The sequence below is a fragment of the Poeciliopsis prolifica genome, unplaced genomic scaffold, assembly GCF_027474105.1.
Source record: "Poeciliopsis prolifica strain line A6 unplaced genomic scaffold, Auburn_PproV2 SCAFFOLD028, whole genome shotgun sequence".
Lineage (NCBI taxonomy): Eukaryota > Metazoa > Chordata > Actinopteri > Cyprinodontiformes > Poeciliidae > Poeciliopsis > Poeciliopsis prolifica.
In genome coordinates, this window is record NW_026562403.1 from 4689372 (window position 1) to 4706860 (window position 17489).

General features: G+C 38.0%; 3 protein-coding genes across 4 annotated transcripts; 2 read left to right on the forward strand and 1 right to left on the reverse strand.

Annotated features, from left to right (window-relative positions):
• The first annotated feature begins 211 nt into the window (after positions 1-211).
• Positions 212-6396, forward strand: aldh3b2 (aldehyde dehydrogenase 3 family, member B2). 2 transcript variants are annotated; one of them, XM_055049008.1, is made up of 10 exons: positions 212-321; positions 702-897; positions 1655-1765; positions 2013-2133; positions 2211-2296; positions 3417-3498; positions 3576-3965; positions 4052-4218; positions 5017-5116; positions 5196-6396. In XM_055049008.1, the coding sequence occupies exons 1-10, from the start codon at positions 269-271 to the stop codon at positions 5393-5395; spliced, it is 1506 nt and encodes a 501-aa protein (XP_054904983.1). In that variant the 5' UTR covers positions 212-268; the 3' UTR covers positions 5396-6396. The 2 variants fall into 2 exon arrangements, with proteins under 2 accessions (XP_054904983.1, XP_054904984.1); XM_055049009.1 differs by lacking the exon at positions 212-321 and adding an exon at positions 575-634.
• On the reverse strand, positions 5687-8841 carry mmab (metabolism of cobalamin associated B). Its single transcript, XM_055049010.1, has 9 exons — positions 8688-8841; positions 8452-8507; positions 7937-8030; positions 7352-7409; positions 7115-7187; positions 6939-7036; positions 6799-6863; positions 5875-5934; positions 5687-5790 (listed from the first exon to the last, which is right to left on the reverse strand). The coding sequence occupies exons 1-9, from the start codon at positions 8789-8791 to the stop codon at positions 5706-5708; spliced, it is 693 nt and encodes a 230-aa protein (XP_054904985.1). The 5' UTR covers positions 8792-8841; the 3' UTR covers positions 5687-5705.
• Positions 8842-9019: 178 nt separating this feature from the next.
• mvk (mevalonate kinase) lies at positions 9020-16970 on the forward strand. Its single transcript, XM_055049049.1, has 11 exons — positions 9020-9355; positions 9828-9975; positions 10247-10391; positions 12029-12184; positions 12582-12685; positions 12824-12869; positions 13017-13107; positions 13489-13608; positions 13784-13937; positions 15873-15959; positions 16639-16970. Exons 1-11 carry the CDS (start codon positions 9278-9280, stop codon positions 16707-16709), a joined length of 1200 nt encoding a protein of 399 aa, XP_054905024.1. The 5' UTR covers positions 9020-9277; the 3' UTR covers positions 16710-16970.
• Positions 16971-17489: the final 519 nt, after the last annotated feature.

The window sequence follows — 17489 nt, forward strand, 5'->3', positions numbered from 1 at the left end:
AATAAGCTATTGATTAAAAACACCTGTCTGAGCCACTAAGGCCCACCCTGGGTGGCTGACAGGCTGGTAGGCAGAAGGTTGTGTCCTTGTTCTCCTTTTCTGGTTTTTCTAAATGCCACACATGGAGGATTATGGTGTGAATGCGCACGCATGAGTCAAACCTTCTCCCCTAAGCTCAGTGGCTTGGTCATTGCACACCACAGAGGCTCCCTGTGAAGATTTTCCACCCATCTACTACATTTCTGTCTCACTGTGAACCTGTAAAATAATGAGCAGCCCACCTAGTCCATCCCCAACCCGATGGTTCAAAGCCCTCCGCAGGTAAAGATGTTTGATTTTGCGTTTATTATTTGTTTTCATTGTTATTTTCTGGAAATGGAAAGAAAGTTGGACATGATCTGTAGCTCGATGTTAGTCAGCAGCACTGTTCATGTTATGTGCATCACCTGATTGGCTAGAGTTGTTAGGATTTCCTACTATCCTCCCTGCCTGTGGGGACTTTTCCTGAGGGGGTGCCCAGGCTTAACTTCAAATTGGCACCAGCACTGCTAATTTCCTTAACTCGAGTGAAAATGAGTGGAAAAATCAGGGCGTGCTAGGTTTGTCAGAGGAATGGTCGTTTAACATGCAGAAGGTATAACATGACGTGGATTTGAAGTATTCCTGGGAATGTTAGTGCTGACAACAGTTTGTTTTTCCAGGACGAGGCTGGGAGAACCCTGTTTGAGGACATACCCTCTGGAGTGTGTGGATCTGCTGAGAAGGGCAAGAATCGCCTTTCAGGCTGGACGGACCCTGAAGGAAGGTTTCAGACTGGCCCAGCTGGAGGCTGTGGTGCGGATGCTGGAAGAGCATGAATGTGACTTTGTGGATGCTCTTGGAAGGGATCTTCATAAGGTACTGGTTTACTACTCCTTAACTACAAATTAGAATGACACTGAATGGGTTATTCATTTCACCAATTAAAAAAACATATGCAGTTAAATTTGATTATTAGGATTTACAGGTAATGAACATCCCAAGTTTTAGTTTCAATAAAAATAAAAATAAATCCATTTACAAAGCAAATTTTTAAATATAGAAAATGGTATTTTAAGGCATAAAACTTTAATAAGAACTATTTGTTGGTTAACAATAACAATGTGCTTTCAGACAGAACTAGAGAAAAAGAAAATGTTTTCTTATCCATAGGTAATACTTGATTGACTAAATAATGTAGTTATCATAGTCTGTTTTTACTTAGGAATTGATTTTTCTCAAGTTTGAAAAATAAAGTGTCCCAAGGATTTGAGACTCAATAGGAAAGTCAGAACTTTCTCACCAAATCCAATATGGCTACTTTGTATCTGAAATTTTCTGATAGTGGCCAAAAGAAACTATTGCTATATATTGAATTGTATTTCATTAAACCTTTCAATAAAATTGTAATTGCATTTTATATTTAACCACTCCTGACTTAACAGTTAAGCGCATTGCTAAAGAAGCTGACTGCTCACAGGGAGTTGAACAGTTGTGTGTTTGTGTGTGTGTTTGCTTAGAAATAACTGCAGTCTATGGAGATCTTTTAAACCGAATCACTGAAATCAACTAGGTCATTCATATTTTAATTTGAGATTTACCTGCAAATATTGCATTTTCTTTTAATTTCCACAAGCCACGGTTCGAAACTGTCGTGTTTGAACTGATCACGGTCAAGAATGAGGCACTTCATGCAATCAGCAACCTGAAGAAATGGATGGAACCTAAGTCTGTGGAAAAGAATCTGGTGAGAAACTCATTTCTCCAAAACATCTTCGTGGCAAAACGACTGGGATTATTCAAATCTTACACAACCTGAAAGCATTCCAGTCTGACTGCCACAAAGAAATCCATTGTACAGAGTCCACTAAAGCAGATTAAAGCTAAGTTGCACCGACCTTTTAAGTATTCAATGGGGGTCGAATCTTTCCTTTTTTTTCTCTCCTCTGCTTGTTTGCTTCCCCTGTAGCCTAACTTTGAAGTTGTTTGTGCAGTCCACCAGCTTGGACGAGTGTTTGGTGATCAATGAGCCCCTGGGTGTGGTGTTCATCATAGGGACCTGGTGCAGTCCAGTCCAGATGTGCTTGGTGCCTCTGGTTGGAGCCATTGCAGCTGGTGAGCAGCGGCACTGTCCTGTAACCTCACAGTCCCACAAAGAATCTGACATTTACATAGGAATCTCAATCATGTAGGAAACTGTGCCCTCATCAGCCCCTCTGAGTACACCTTGCACACAGCAGAGCTTCTGCATCGTCTTATTCCTTTCTACTTGGATAATGTAAGTAAGCGAGCAGAGTGGGCCGACTGCTCCAAAGGTCTTTCAGCAAGTTACACAATGTGACTTCACCTTGCCAAAAAGGTGCTGAGATTGAAGAACCTTCTGAGCTGTAATCCCTGTGCCAAATTGAATTTAAGTGTTAAGTACGCGATAAGCCACTCTATTAATTTATTTATGATTTAACGACTTGAATTATTACTGGAGTTTCCAAGGTGGCATTTCACTGCTTTACTTTTTTGAGCTTTCAAAATTCTGGAAAATCTGAGGCACTAGAAGATAACTAAAGAGAGAGATACAATTTAAAGACACTGTTGTTATGAAAACTGGTGGGATATTTGATAGAGGATCAGTTGACAAAAAGTCACTGCTTTTTTATTCTTTTTAAAAACTGCATTGTTTTAATATGATGTGCGAAGATATTTTTGTGTAAAATTTACTCAAAAGCAAATTGATTTTTTTCATATACATAAACTGGACATACAGTGCTGATGATTTTCCATCCACAAATTTAAACTTGTGCATGTAATTCTGTTGAGGTTTGGCAAAAACTAAACAAATACATTTAAAATGCATCATTAAAGGTCCACAATAAATGTAACATTCTTTCTTAAGGTGAAGGAGAGGACATATTTTTTTTCATATAAGTTTAATTTATATAAAACTTGAGTAAAAATAATAAGCCATAATGATAAGGTAATCGTCTCCCAACAAACGATGTCTAAATGAGGTGCAGCACAGCTAAAGGACATCATACTTACTCATCAATTTTTATTTTTACTGTCCAAACTTCATGGAGACAAATGTTTTGACATGATCTGTGTCTTCATCGGAATGGGTTATCTTTTCTCCACTATTGTTAAATTAAGAGCACATAATTTTATTTAGTCAGGTATTAAGAAAATAAGTCAGTGGAACAAAATTTACCTCAATTTCTGTTGTCTTGTATAAAATATAACCATTGTCAAAGATGCATGACGTAATATGATGTATAAAAACTCCATGTTGTTTTGGGCATTCTAAACAATACTTTAAAAATAAATTATTATTATTAACTTGCTTAACCTTCAGAAAGGATGACATTTGCACGAAATGCTTATACAAAATTTTTGTTTTCCTCAAGGAATGCTTCCATGTGATTCTTGCAGGCATCAGTGACTTGCCTGAGATTGTGGAGCTTAAATTTGACCACGTATTTTTTACAGGTAATCACATCCTCACCCATTTAACACACATTTGAATGTGTTTGATGATTCAAAGCATTTTTAACATCACTCTTCAGGAAACAGAGAGGATGGAAGCAAGATTGCTGTGACTGCAGCCCGCACTCTCACTCCCGTCACCCTGATCCTGGGAGGAAAGAATCCGTGCTACGTGGACCAGCACTGTGACATCACCACCACCGTGCAGCGTATTGCATGGGCGCGTTTTCACAACGCGGGTCAGAGCATCTTGGCCCCCAGCTACATCCTCTGCCACACAGATGTCAAGGCGCGGCTGGTGCAGGCCCTGAAATGTTGCCTGATGCAGTTCTACGGCCCCGACCCAAGAGAATCCCGCAGCTTTGGTCGCATGGTCAACCTGGAGATCTTCAACCGTACACGAGAGCTGTTGTGGAGATCTGGGAAGGTGGTTGTTGGTGGGCAGGTGACGGAGGGAGAGAAGTATATTGGTAGGAAGCTACATCCTTGACTTTTTATAAAACAACTCCTATGTATACATGCACAATGTGATGAGGCTCTGTGCCTGTATTTGAAGCCCCAACAGTTCTAGTAGAAGTGGCAGAATCAGACCCCATCATGCAACAGGAGGTCTTCGGCCCGGTTCTCCCAATACTCACTGTAAATGACGTGGATGAAGCCATTGCTTTTATTAATAAGCAAGAGAAGTCCCTCTGTGTGTATGCATATTCCACTAACAATAAGGTACGTCATAACAAGTGGAGATGCAGTGTTGGTCAAAAGTTTACATACAGCTATCATGCACTACACATTTTATCTTTACTTCAGGCCTTTTTTCAGCATTAAATTATTATGCAACAAATGACTTTCATAGGTCAATTTAAAGAAAATGTTTTGATGTGGATTTTCTCTGATCCACACAGATTCATGATTATACATGAAGGCATATGTATGTACACCCCTTCTAATAGTTTTTTTCTTTTTCTTTATTCCTGATTTATTATTTCCAAGTCTGGTTTTGATGTTTGAAATAAGTGTCTTACAGAAATATAATTTCGATGAACTGTAAGGTCGTCTTCTATTCTTATGACACACTGGCGGCAAAACAGCCCTACAATTTGAGTTACAGAGATCTGAAAGCCTCTCACTGACTAATTCAGACATACTTCTGGTAACTGAGATGAGTAAAACTCTGCCATATCTAACCGTAAAATATTTCTCCGGGTGGCATTCTGCTCGGCCATACTGGCAAGTCAATTTTCAATTAGGATTGAAGTTTGTCACTTTGGAGGAAGATTGTTTTCCTGCCTACTTGATGCTGATGTGAAATACACTTCTCTTTAGTGACATCCGTGTTTCAGCAGTGATTCTTAAATATTGCTAGGCAATTCCAACAGGACGATGATGATTAAAACAAGTTTTGTAATTAATTAAACAGGCTGGTGATAAACATGTGGAAAGTCCTGACATTAACTAGGCTAACTATTTCTTCAGTTTCTCAGAGTAAGTTGTGATCATGTATTGACCTTCTTTTTACCGCAGGTCATTTCCAGACTCATGAGTGAGACCTCCAGTGGAAGCTTCTGCTCTAATGACTGCATCTTTCAGAGCCTGATGGTGTCTTTGCCATTTGGTGGAGTGGGTGAGTGTGTCATGTCACATACAATGACAAAAAGAAAAAGGAATAGTGTCTTAACTATTCATTGAAACATTTTTTTAAGGTGCGTGTGGAATGGGGTCCTTCCATGGTCACTACAGCTTCGATACATTCTCGCACAGAAAAGCGTGCTTGCTTAGAGGGACGCGATTTGAATTCGTCACGTATCTGCGCTACCCACCCTATGAAGACCGCAATCTGTCTCTCATGACATGGGCTTGTACGCTGTCACAGAAGAGCCAGGGCTGGTGCCAGATCATGTGACTGTCACAAATACTCTTATTAACCTGCAAGAGGAGAAACTATAATGGGAAATATCAAAACTAATTCTAATGAGACTGAGAATATAGACAACGTGGAATCAAATGGTTAATTTAAAGTATTTTATGTTTATTTGATGAATTGCTGAGGTTATTGTGTAAAATTCTAATGTTTGATGTACATGTACTGCTTAGCTGGTTTATTTTGTCTTTTGTGTGATATTTAAGAAAGAATGCACTGAACTAATAACAGAACTGTAGTATCTGCATCTATTACTGTAGAAACAAACGCAGATTCGAATAAATAGGTGAGTTTATTCAGGTCTCCTGTAGATCTTCTCCTCTCTGGCTTCCTTCATGGCTGCGTATCTGGCAACTGTGAACAGGTAGTCGCTCAACCTGAGTCCAAATAAAATGTTTGTACTTTTATTAGATGTTTAATTGGAAAGACAGCTATGTGTTTTTAAAGCAGATGATGCTGACCTGTTGAGAAATTTTGCAACATCTGGATCTGCCTCCCCTGAACGCACAATTGGAGCAACACTGTGCAGAAAAACACTGAGCTGTCAAAAACACATCAGCAGTGAAACAAGAATAACATATCATCTAAATCTTTGTGTCCTGCATGTTTTAGATGTTAGCCTGGTTCAGCACACCTGAATTAATTAAATAGGTTATTAGAACGCTCCTACAGAGCTTAGCGACCTGCTGAGGAATCACTTCAGCCATTTAAATTAGCTGTGCTGGAGCAGAAAAGCATCTGAAATATGCAGGACATAGGTCCTCGAGGACCTTGACTGCAAACAACACTTAAACCGCAAACAGTTGGGTTTAGACAGCTTGTAAAATGCAAAATACACAAGTGGATGCATTAGGAACACTAGTCTAAAATAAAGATTTATCAAACACGACACAGAGGGTGAGGAACAATTTCCATTATCCTATTAAAAAATACACCATCAGTTTTTTTTCTCACATTTGCTGAATAAACTGAAAGTTTGAAAATGTAAGTGTCCTCTTAATTAATGAATTGCATAACCATTGATTTTAAGAAATGAGGAATGGGTTGGTAACCCCTTAGCAATCTTGCTGGCCTGGAACTAAGATGCTGCTCTCTTACTGGTAGATTTGAGGTTATTATTTTGTTAAAAGTAACCATTTCAAAAGGATTTTCTTTGTTTTAACATGACATCTCCCGTAATTATGATGCATTCAAAATGATCCATGATTTAAGGTAGGAATAGATGGGCCTGAGACCACAGTAAAACAAACATTTACATAGACTCAGCAGCGTGCATGTCATGGTTTGGCGGTTTCCTAGACATCAGTTCAATAATTATTTTAATCAGTTCAAAAATAATAATTTAACTGATTATTTTTTTATCACAACTGTGTGGTGAAACTGACCTGCGCTCCGCTCTCCGACAGACTGTCCGAGCTAAGTGCAAAGCTGCGCTGCTTTTCCCTCCAGACTGTAAAATATAAATATGAATAATCTAATCGTTCATAGGATCATTCAGTATCTACAGAAGCAAAAAGATCCTTACAGGTAAAATGAAGTTGGTCAGCGGTGGGAGTTCCTCTGTAAAATGATCAATCCATGTTTCCAGGTCAGTGATTGGCTGAGGACTGAACTTTGTTCTCTCTGGTAAAACAAAAAACCCCAAAAAATTTACATCAGTGATAAAAAATAACGAGATCACACCAGTCTGCATTTGCATACTTTTATGGATTTCTCTTGCAGATGATCGAGGAGTAGCAATATTGGAGCCCACATCTTGTAAAATACACTGGATCTGCAATAAAATCATATCTTTAATGCATGTTGATTGCTTGTTCTTTAAATCTAATGAACTTTTTGTGCTGAAACCAACCTGTGCTCTGCCTTCGGTCTATCAGAAGAGCGGAGTGCAAAACAGTTTCAGCACATTAAATAAATTTGGCATGAAAAAAATCAAACCTTATCCAGCTGATCTGTGAATGTGTGACCTTTGTCAAGACAAAACTCTCGGGCCAAACTGTAAAGTTAGATAGAAAAGTGAGTCAGACAAACTTAAATATTTTTGACAAATGCACTGATTTAGATTTTAATTTAGCATTTTTTTGTTCTTGTCAACAGCTCTGCAAAAGGACATCTGATATTTGAAATTTTTCAGAAATCACAGCATGTTACCAACTCCACTAAAAACAAAGTTCACTGAAACTGAGATTTCTTTGTGTCATTAAGGACTTTTGCATTCCTCCTGTAAGTTGCAGCAACATAGTTTTAGTTAATACTTCTTTGTCTGCATGTTTAATTTAAACATGCAGACCCTGTCAGAAACATTTTCATGGAACATTATTTCCCTTAAAGTTTCATTTGTTTTCTATTTAGGAATTTGCATTTTTATTGAGCTCCAAAACAGTTCATTAAGATGCATTGCATGCAGGGTTATTTTTCTTTTCTGAAAACATAATTTTATACGGTTTTTCTACTGTCTGACAAAAGTGCTTTAAATATCCAAGTGCATACAATGATTTAATAGTGTAATAATACATAATTTACCCTATAGCTGATGACAACTCATCTGTATTTCCCAAAGCTTCGAAAATATGATCTTCCTTTGGCCTCCTTTCTCCAGTGAATGTGCTGGAGAAACCTGCAAATCAGGAATCTAGTCAGTTGTTTTACTACCTTAAAAGAATGACCATAAATGTTTGGGATTTTTAGATTTTTTTGGTAGACCAACACAAAATAGTAGTCATTATAAACATAATAGAAAGCATGTGTTGTTTTCAAATTGTGTTGACATTCTTTAATCGAAGTATAGTTGAGATCTGAATATCTGAGCTCTCACTCCCTGATTTCTAACAATGTATAATGCAAACATGAATATAGAACTGAAAGGGGAGTCTGGGCCACAACATTTAAATGCTTTTATTTTGCCTATAAGACACAAATACATATATAGGTCATGTGGCTTTAAAACATAAATGTACATAAAGGAAACCACACAAATGTCTTCAAATATAGTTGAAACCCAAAGCATTAAGATGTCTTCTTTAATTGGGTTGACTAACCTTTATCTCCAGTTTTGGTGTAAATTTTAGGTGACTTGACTTCTCCAGTAGCACAACTGTAGGGGAAAGGAACATAATGAAGATTATATTGTGCAAGAGCAAGAAGAAAATCATATGAATGCAATAATAACACAGAATCCAGTTTTACGAGCCATTTGTTTTGCTGGTATAAGTGGCAGGAGTCAGAAGAAACAACACTGTAAATATGTGAGCTCCCAAGCAGTGCTAAGAAATACCTTCTGTCAGAACACAGTGATTTAGGTGTCCGATGTTCGCTTATCAGCCTCCTTGTCCGCATAAAACAGCGCAGGAGAGCATTTCTGGTAATAACCGATGTCATAACGAGCTACAAGGTAGCAGCTTCAGCCGAACGTTGTTTTGTAACGAAGAATTTTGTCCCTCAGCCGCGTCCGTAGTTTGTAGGCGTTTCGTTTTTATCGCACGATTGGTCAACTCATCCTGTCGTAGGCAGATTTACGGACACTGATTGGTCGGAAGGAAACGTGTTGAGGCGACTGAAGCGGTGATTGGATCCTGAGGCGAAGCGTAAAGTGGTCCACATAAAGCATGTAGCTATGTGTAAACTGTGTTTTTAGCTGCATTGACAACTGTCAGTGTTACTGTTTCCTACTTACAAAAATGCATCGCTAAATCCTTCAAACTTTATTCTGTTATTCACGAAATCAAACCACATATTTGTAGGTTTGAACATTTGCCTTGTTTGCGCTATCTCAGCGGATTAACGTCAGCTAAGCCTGTCTGTGGTAACACTGTAAGTGAAAAGTTGAACTTGAGAAGATTTCAGGCTGAGGAAGCTGCCAGAAAGATGGAGGTGAGAGACTGTCTGATTTCTGCTCCTGGAAAGGCGATCCTCCACGGGGAGCATGCTGTTGTTCACGGAAAGGTATGATACTAACACACATTCAAAACCAAACAAGGATTCTGTCAGCTGAGCTTAACATTTTGAAAGCTTTTACTTCCATGCAGTTTTTATTAGCAATATTACATTGCATAGAAAAGGTTTGATGTACATCATACTAGTGACTCTTTATTTCGTATTGGGATATTTTAAAACACTGTTGCAACATGTTGTTTTTCTCTGTTGTTTTATGAGGCATTAAAATCAGACATGAAATTTAAAATGCAACTGTTCCTAATGCAGTTGAATTATGAGTTTTTCCTGTTTGATTTTGGAAAAACTGACAGAAATGTCTCAAAAATTGAAATACCAAGTGGGAAAGCTGGTGAGGACTTCAATCAACCCTCACCACCAGGGCTGGGTTGGATATAAAATACTCTAATTACACTCCTGATTTTTGCATTGCAGTATTGTAGTACTGTGAAATGTGACTGGACTTGTATGTTTGTTGTTGCAGGTGGCTCTTGCTGTAAGTTTAAACCTGAGGACGTATTTGAAGTTGAAAGCGAGGTCTGATGGCAAAGTCTGCATTAACCTGCCTAATATAGACACATTTGTCTGCTGGGAATTGTCCGAACTGAAACAGCTGACACCATTTTTAAGTGGTAGGATTTTTCACACCAACACATTTCGTTCAAATTGGTGGACTACTTTTACTTTTTAGATTTTAGCTTAGTTATGTATTCAGATCACATCAAGTGACTCAGAATTGTCTATACAGATGTATTTTCTTCAACAGACATTGAAAGAGGTCACAAAAACATCACATTAACCAGAGAGCTTGTTGAAGAATTCATACACTGCTGAAAGTGTCGCGTGTCTGTTTTGCCCACCTGCATATTAAATTGTTTCTGTTTTTTAAAACATTACAAACAGATAAAAAAGAAGAGATGCAACGTCTGGATGCTGAACTGGTGAAGAGACTGCGTGAATTTATTGGTGTGACCAATGGAAATTCAGACAGTAGTGCTTCAGCAATTTTGGCCTTCCTTTACATCTACCTGTCACTTTTTGGCTCAGGGTGAGATATTTCTAAAGTTCTTCATATGATTTCCACATTTTATAGAACCAAGACTTTTTGAAACTCTCAAAATTTTCTCACATATTTTAAAGGTCTACTGTATTTCACGGTCATCTATGGGAACAAATGCACCAGTCACTGAGAAATGATGACTTACAGATAGATGTTCATGCCACCTTTCCACAGGCAAAACATATGATAATGTTAAGTTTTTGCTATTGCAAATGTAAGATGTTGCCAACTACCAATTGTGTCTGTTTGCAAAATATATTGTAGAAACATTTTATTCAGGAACTGTTCACACTGCTTCATATTTGTACTACCTGTGTTTTTTTTCCATATGATTAGGGAAGTGGTGAAGGACTTTAACTAAAATGTGTAGTAAGAGGAGAGTTTTCTAACAAAGGAGGTACAATCTGACATCAATACTATCAATACTATCAACTATAGTAACTATGAGTTACTTAAAATAGAATTAATAAATAGTTTTGATCACAATTTTATTGATATCACAGTAGTACCACAAAATGTTGCGATACAATTTTAAGTCTATATCACCCACCCCTATTATGAAGGTTTGGGTTAATCTGAATACCACCTGAACTTTGGAGCCCTAACTTTGCAGAAGGTTGGCAGTTTCTGCACTTCATGACCCACTGATTCGCTCTATCAATATACATGGCTGAGTTGCCCTGCTATAGTACCACAATCAGTTGACTGTGGAATGTTAGATTGAGAGAAAATTTCATGACTCTACTTATTGCATAGGTGGCATCTTACTAAAGCACCAGGCTACAGTCTTCTGAGCTCTTTAGAGCAACCCATTCTTTCTTCTAGAAACATTCTGCATGCCTATGTGCTAGACTTTATACGTCTGCATACATGAGAGTTAATGGAACACCTGAACTCAATGATTTGAAGGGGTGACAGGATACCTGGTAGAGTGTAAGGGTCTTTGTAAATTATATGATCTTGTGCTAATGTTGCTAAATGCTATGACTATATAAGAAAATGATCAGTACATGCTAGGAGGTTTATTGCACTCTTCTTTACCGACCTTAATGTGATCCTTTATTTCTTTGACATGGATAGGTTGATTGGATGAATTAAATCAGACATAAAGACGGTAAAGAGAGACAGATCAGTGGACTCTGTGGCTTGAGCAGCTGGGAAGATTCTCAGGAACATTAGAGCTGCAGGTTGTTGGAGGGTTTAATCGGTGCTGACACAGTGCTGCTGTGTCAGAGCGAGGTGAAGGATTTCTGACAGGATGGCCACTAATGAGAGTCAGGCACTAGGCCACTCTGCGGCCTTTAACAAGTCTGGATGGGTTTTCCCCTCGAGAGCAGAACTGGACAATTAGTTTAGAGTATTTTTCTGTCTGTCCGAAAGCCACCACTCTGAAATGACATAGACAGAAGTGTCAAGTTTGTTTCTGCTGTATAAAGTAGTCTATGTGAGACTGCATTATTGGTGTATAATAAAAATAAAATCACTGCTGCAGCTGAATTTTTGTGTGATGTACTAGTAAATTACAAAAAAAAAATAATAATAACAACCAGTTGCTATTTGTTTTAGCTATATTTGTATGTAGTTTAATTAAACACCAACTCATTGTTTTATGATTATGTTTTCAGAGATATGCCCAGTCTGACGGTGTCTGTGTGGTCAGAGCTGCCGACCGGAGCAGGATTGGGCTCAAGCGCTGCTTATTCCGTGTGTTTAGCTGCAGCTTTCCTCTGTGCAACTGGAAACATTCCCACTCCCCTCAAAGAGTGGGAGCAGACTGGCAGGTACAAACAAGGTTTCCTTGTATGAGCTGGGATTTTGACTTCAACAGTAGTTTTCATCAACAGAACAATTAGTCTCTGAGGTTTTCTCTAAAAACTTAGAAATGACCGTACTGAATAGCTTGATGCAATTTGATAGAAAATATCATGATTACTGTCTAAGTTTTGTATTGTTGGCTTAATTTTTAAAAAAAATTTTTGCACATTATTTGTCTCATACACTGTCATGCCATAATGATAAAAGTTTCAAACTGCAGTTTCAACCTGAAATTAACTGTAGTCTGATTGTCTAAAACATGTGCGAGTGCCTCTATAATTATTCAATTAAACACACAACTGTTTACCTGTCGTTGTGATTGCTCAATTAGCAGCAGCCTGTGTTGTTGTAAACTGACTGCAGATGGTGTCAGGAGGACCTAGAGCTCATCAACAGTTGGGCTTTCCAAGGAGAGAAGATCATCCACGGAAATCCCTCAGGAGTAGACAATGCTGTAGGAACATGGGGTGAGATAGAAAGGTGTTTAACATAACATATGGCGCATGAAGTTATTCACACTCTTTAATAAAATATTATTTTATCAACAGTTTACAATATCACCATTTAAAATCACCTTTAAAATGTTTTTTTTTTTTTACATGTAGGTGGTATGCTGAGGTTTTTAGCTGGAAAGATAATACCACTGAGCAGGTAATGTTGGATTACTTATGAATGTTTTGATTAATAAGCTGATTTTAGAAAGATCGGAAGATTTTTAGTAATAAAAATCAAGCTTCCTCTGGAAACTCATCCTCTGATCATCAGGTGACTGAACTCTCTAATCTTTGTTGCTGCCAGGGTGCCGTTGTTGAGAATCCTCCTCACTAACACCAAAGTACCACGGAGCACCAAGGTACTTGTTGCCAGGGTGAAGGACAAAATTAACAAGGTACTAAATGGTTTTCCCTCCCCCGTGTGTTACTTGCCGACACTATAATTAATATAACAGGCGGTGCTTTTTCGTGGCTGATCCTCCAGGGCATGGGGTTGAGTGCCTCCATAAAACATTAAAATTAAACTCTTAGCCAGCACCCCTGTGTGCCGTTGCCTTGGCGACACCAGCAGGTGTGCAGCTTTCCACCCTGGACAGAGATTGGGCTTGTATGGTGTTGTGCCAATATTGGACACAGTCAGAGTCAGGCCTGCCAAATGTGCTGCCTATGTGCAGTATGTCCATTGAAGTTCTAAATTTGAACGCATAAAAATATTACTTTTACACAAACTCTGATATACGGGAGATGTTAATCTGTTTTTGTTTCGACCTCTGCAGTTTCCTTCCATCATGATCCCTGTGCTGGATTCGGTCGACGCCATTTCCTGCACCTGTGAGAAAGTCCTCACAGAGATGACATGTGAGCCCATCACAGGAGACCACTATAACATCTTAGAGGTACAGGTTTTTTTGTAATTTAAATGAAATATAGATACTGAAAATGTGCAGTCAGAATGTACCGTAGAAGTACAATTAAATTTTATTTGATGAATAAAACAAAAGGTGAAAACACTGGAACCACAGTGAAAATATGCATTCTGTTGTTTATCTCTCATGACCTGCATTTTTACAGGAGCTTATTGACATCAACCAACATCATCTGAATGTGATTGGTGTAGGACATCCTTCTTTAGACACGTTGTGTCAGGTTACAGCGGCTAGAGGGCTTCACAGCAAGCTTACAGGAGCAGGTGGAGGAGGCTGTGGCATCACACTCCTGAGACCAGGTGCTGCAAAAATAATGGTTCTTTATTTGCTGTTGTAACTGTGCACAGTTTAAATGGTTAACTATAATACCTTGCCACATTTGTATTCATTTTAACTAGGAAATATCATGAATTTTACTACTTATCCTTTTCAGTTGTGTTTGTACTTGCAGTTTAATTAATTTCTGTGTCTGAAAATGGGGAATATTTAAATAATAAAAATATAGGTGAAAGAAAAAAGGCAGCCAATAACAAAACCGAAAATAACTAAAGAATGATAACATTACTATGTCGAATCAACAGTCACATGACGAAACTTGGGTTAGCCAAGTCTACAGCTTGAATTTGAGTTCATAAACTGAATATTTTTATCCCAATAAGAAAAGTCAGAAGAAATGTTGATTTAGAAACAGCAGCCTGGAGACTTAACAGACCGGAAACCTTCCCAGGGATTTCAAAATAATACAGAAGAAAAAAGTGTTTTATTTGTTGCTTTTAATCCTTTGATATTTCTTTTGGCCTTTTTACCTTCACTGATCATCAGAAGATCAGAGAAAAAAACATTTTCAAGGTAATGGAGGGGGGCTGTGGCAGAACATTCTTGGCATGCCTCTTGATATTGTCCTTTGTAGATTTTAAGATATGCTTGTAATCTTAAAAGTTGCATTCTTTTTTTTCTGAATTTCCTTTTATTTATTTAATTGAATTCCTTTCATTGTCCAACTAAACATTCCTTGTGTCTTTGGATGCAAGAGGAGCTCAAATTTTTATTGATTCACTCCAGTGCAAACAATGGAATGAATCAATCTGTCTTTTCAAAACAGCCAGAAAATAACATTTTATCTCCATATTCTATGTTTCTAAGGAAAGCTTTGCCAATCACATTGAGTGGTTTTCTGCCTCATACATAGGAACCCATTCTGCCCATTTTGTTTTACAAACACTTGTCTAATAAATTCACTTTAATCTAACGGTTTTTAGAGAGACATTTCATGTCTCTCTGTGACATTAAGTGTTCAGACACTCACTACCTTTTAATCTAGGGATTATAAGGACAATGCCTGATGAGAGGAATCATAGACTGCACATGTAGATACGTGTGCTCATGCACTGAACCGATCAGAAGTCAGTTTATGTCTGCAGCTTACTGAATTTTAATAGGTTCTCAATCTCCTAAATAGATTTCCAAATACTTTTTCTTCTGATGGTTTTGTTTTTGAATTGCAGCTATTCTAAAGACTTTTAAATCTGTCTCCTCTGAAGCTAATTATAATAAAGTTTTTAGAAGTTATTTTAACTCTGTCAGTAGGAGCTATGCCTGCACCCTGAACATAGACTGAGTATAGAAATAAAAAGGATGCAAGATATTTTACAACTATCAAGGGTTTTTGAGTTTGTTACAAGCTTTTCTATTTTGGCTTCATTTGTGTTCAGTATAAATTAGCATTCTACACACTTTGTAAGAATTAAATAATTTTAAAATGTGACTTAAAAAATATTCCAAATCAGATCAATGATGTTAAAACCACTAGAACTGATCAAATTGATAGTTTTCAGGTTATGAGCTCCTTTTGTGATTATTTATTCAACTGTATTCAATTTGATTATATTCCCTTTGTGCCACACTCTTCTGGATTTTTATTTGAACAGGTCTGTGAAATATTTGACACTCAGGACATTGTTTTATAACCCAACCTTGTTCTTGCCCAAACTCTTTACATCTTTGGATGTTGGATCGAGAGTTGCTACGCAAGATGTTTAAAACTTAAGATATTGTTTTACAAGCAAATCCATATTTTAAATGTCTCCACAACTTTCTCTGATTTGTCTGCTGTCCTCTTTCGTCTTAATGATGCTGTTTATTCATTAACTGTCTCTAAGAAACATTTGAAGCTTTCATGGAACCATCTCAGTCTCACTTTTCTTGTTTATTGAAATTATTGTTTTTATTTGCAGAAACTGATTCAATGACTGTACAGGGGACAATGAAGGACCTGAGGGACTGTGGCTATGACTGCTGGGAAACAAGTATTGGTGGACCAGGTGTGCAGCAGCACTTCCCTTCCTCTGTTAAAGAGGAAATTATGGAGGTTTTAAACCAGTACTGAGACCTACTGCTGGCGAAACATAGACTGATTCCTACATTGTAGGATTTTTTGTTGATGTCTCAAAACCTTTGATATACTTAACTAATAATGAGAACTGAAAGAATGAAAGCAAAAGGAAAAAAAAAGTTTCCATTTCATTTTCTTGACTGAACTTTTTTTTGTGTGTGTATTTGACTAATCAACTGGGCCTTTTTGCACATTGGAGCAAAATTATATGCAATGACGTATCTGTACACTAGATGGCAGCAGAGTTGCACATATTGTTTTAATGAAGGAGGTAAAAAGTAATACTTTAATGGATTAGTTTAATAACATTAAATCCTCAATTCTATTATTTTAACAGGGTTAAAAACTGCTTTAGTGAATGTAATAAAGCTGTGTGAGTGATTTTATTTTCCAGGAAACATCACTTTCAAAAAAAAGGTTTGTAAATCCAAATGAATAACTTGTTCTGGAAATTGATGCATGCCATATTAAATATATAAAAAAAAAAACAAAACGACAAATTGATGTCTAAAGTGACGTTTAAAGTGAAAATCTTCAACCTCTAAATCATCTTGCGGTTTTATTTTTCAAGTTAAAGACTAACAGGTTGTGTTGTTTTGCTAATGAAGGTTGCAGAAAGGAGGACAGCAGGCATGTGCAGCCTCTCTGGAGGATCTGGATTAGCATCACTGTACTGTGAATAAACAACAAACAGCATCCCTCCGAGTTACACAGACACACAACAGCTTTTCCAAATTCTCCGCCACTTTATTGCTCATCCTGTTAAGCATTGCAAAATATGCTGCAAATAGCGTAGACGCAGCTGACGGATCTGTCTGGAATACTCCCCGATTTGGGGAAAAGGTCACTGTGGGAGTGAATATCCATTTCGTTTTTTTGTTCTTTCAAATGTCATGAAGATTGAGAAGTCCAAATCTGCCTGTGTATGTGAATAAATGACATTCGTCACCCCACCCGCAATCTCCCCCCCCTCAATACCCCCTCACACTCACCCACCCTTTCTCTGTGTCTGCCCTCTCTGTCCTCTTGAATTGTGTCATCTTTATGTCAGGGCAGCCCCCCTGTCAGCGTACTGCACAGTTGCTCTTAACCCCTGCTGGAATTTAATTACCACTGCGCTTCTCAATTGAAATGGCATTGAGGAGGGCGGGAAGGCAAGAATAGCTGAGGGATGGGGTGGGTGGGGTGGGGGCTGGACAAGTGGGGACACAACGAAGCCAGTTTTATTTGAAGCCCCTCTTTATTTTCTGTCTTATTTTCTTTCAGTCCTTTTTGCACCGAGTGAGGCACAGATGGTATTTTTTTTATATATCAGTGTCAGTGGCAGCTTCTTTCTGCTCTGATGAATAGAATCTAAGGAGAGCCTGGGATTATTTCAGATAACCATGGGGGTGAGGAAAGGGGGTCAAGGATAAAGAGAAAGAATGTCAGATTTCCAGAGATACAGTAGGAACTGTGA

Bases quoted from the DNA above. Each gene is read 5' to 3' on its own strand.
- aldh3b2 (XM_055049008.1), top strand. From the start codon at position 269: ATGAGCAGCCCACCTAGTCCATCCCCAACCCGATGGTTCAAAGCCCTC. The intron at 2,297-3,416 runs GTAAGTAAGCGA...GTTTTCCTCAAG, and splicing joins TTCCTTTCTACTTGGATAAT to GAATGCTTCCATGTGATTCT. The intron at 4,219-5,016 runs GTACGTCATAAC...TTTTTACCGCAG, and splicing joins CATATTCCACTAACAATAAG to GTCATTTCCAGACTCATGAG.
- mmab (XM_055049010.1), bottom strand. From the start codon at position 8,791: ATGACATCGGTTATTACCAGAAATGCTCTCCTGCGCTGTTTTATGCGG. The intron at 7,188-7,351 runs GTTTGATTTTTT...ATTTTATTGCAG, and splicing joins TCACAGATCAGCTGGATAAG to ATCCAGTGTATTTTACAAGA. The intron at 6,864-6,938 runs GTAAGGATCTTT...TATATTTTACAG, and splicing joins TGACCAACTTCATTTTACCT to TCTGGAGGGAAAAGCAGCGC.
- mvk (XM_055049049.1), top strand. From the start codon at position 9,278: ATGGAGGTGAGAGACTGTCTGATTTCTGCTCCTGGAAAGGCGATCCTC. The intron at 9,976-10,246 runs GTAGGATTTTTC...CATTACAAACAG, and splicing joins GCTGACACCATTTTTAAGTG to ATAAAAAAGAAGAGATGCAA. The intron at 15,960-16,638 runs GTGTGCAGCAGC...TTGCTAATGAAG, and splicing joins AACAAGTATTGGTGGACCAG to GTTGCAGAAAGGAGGACAGC.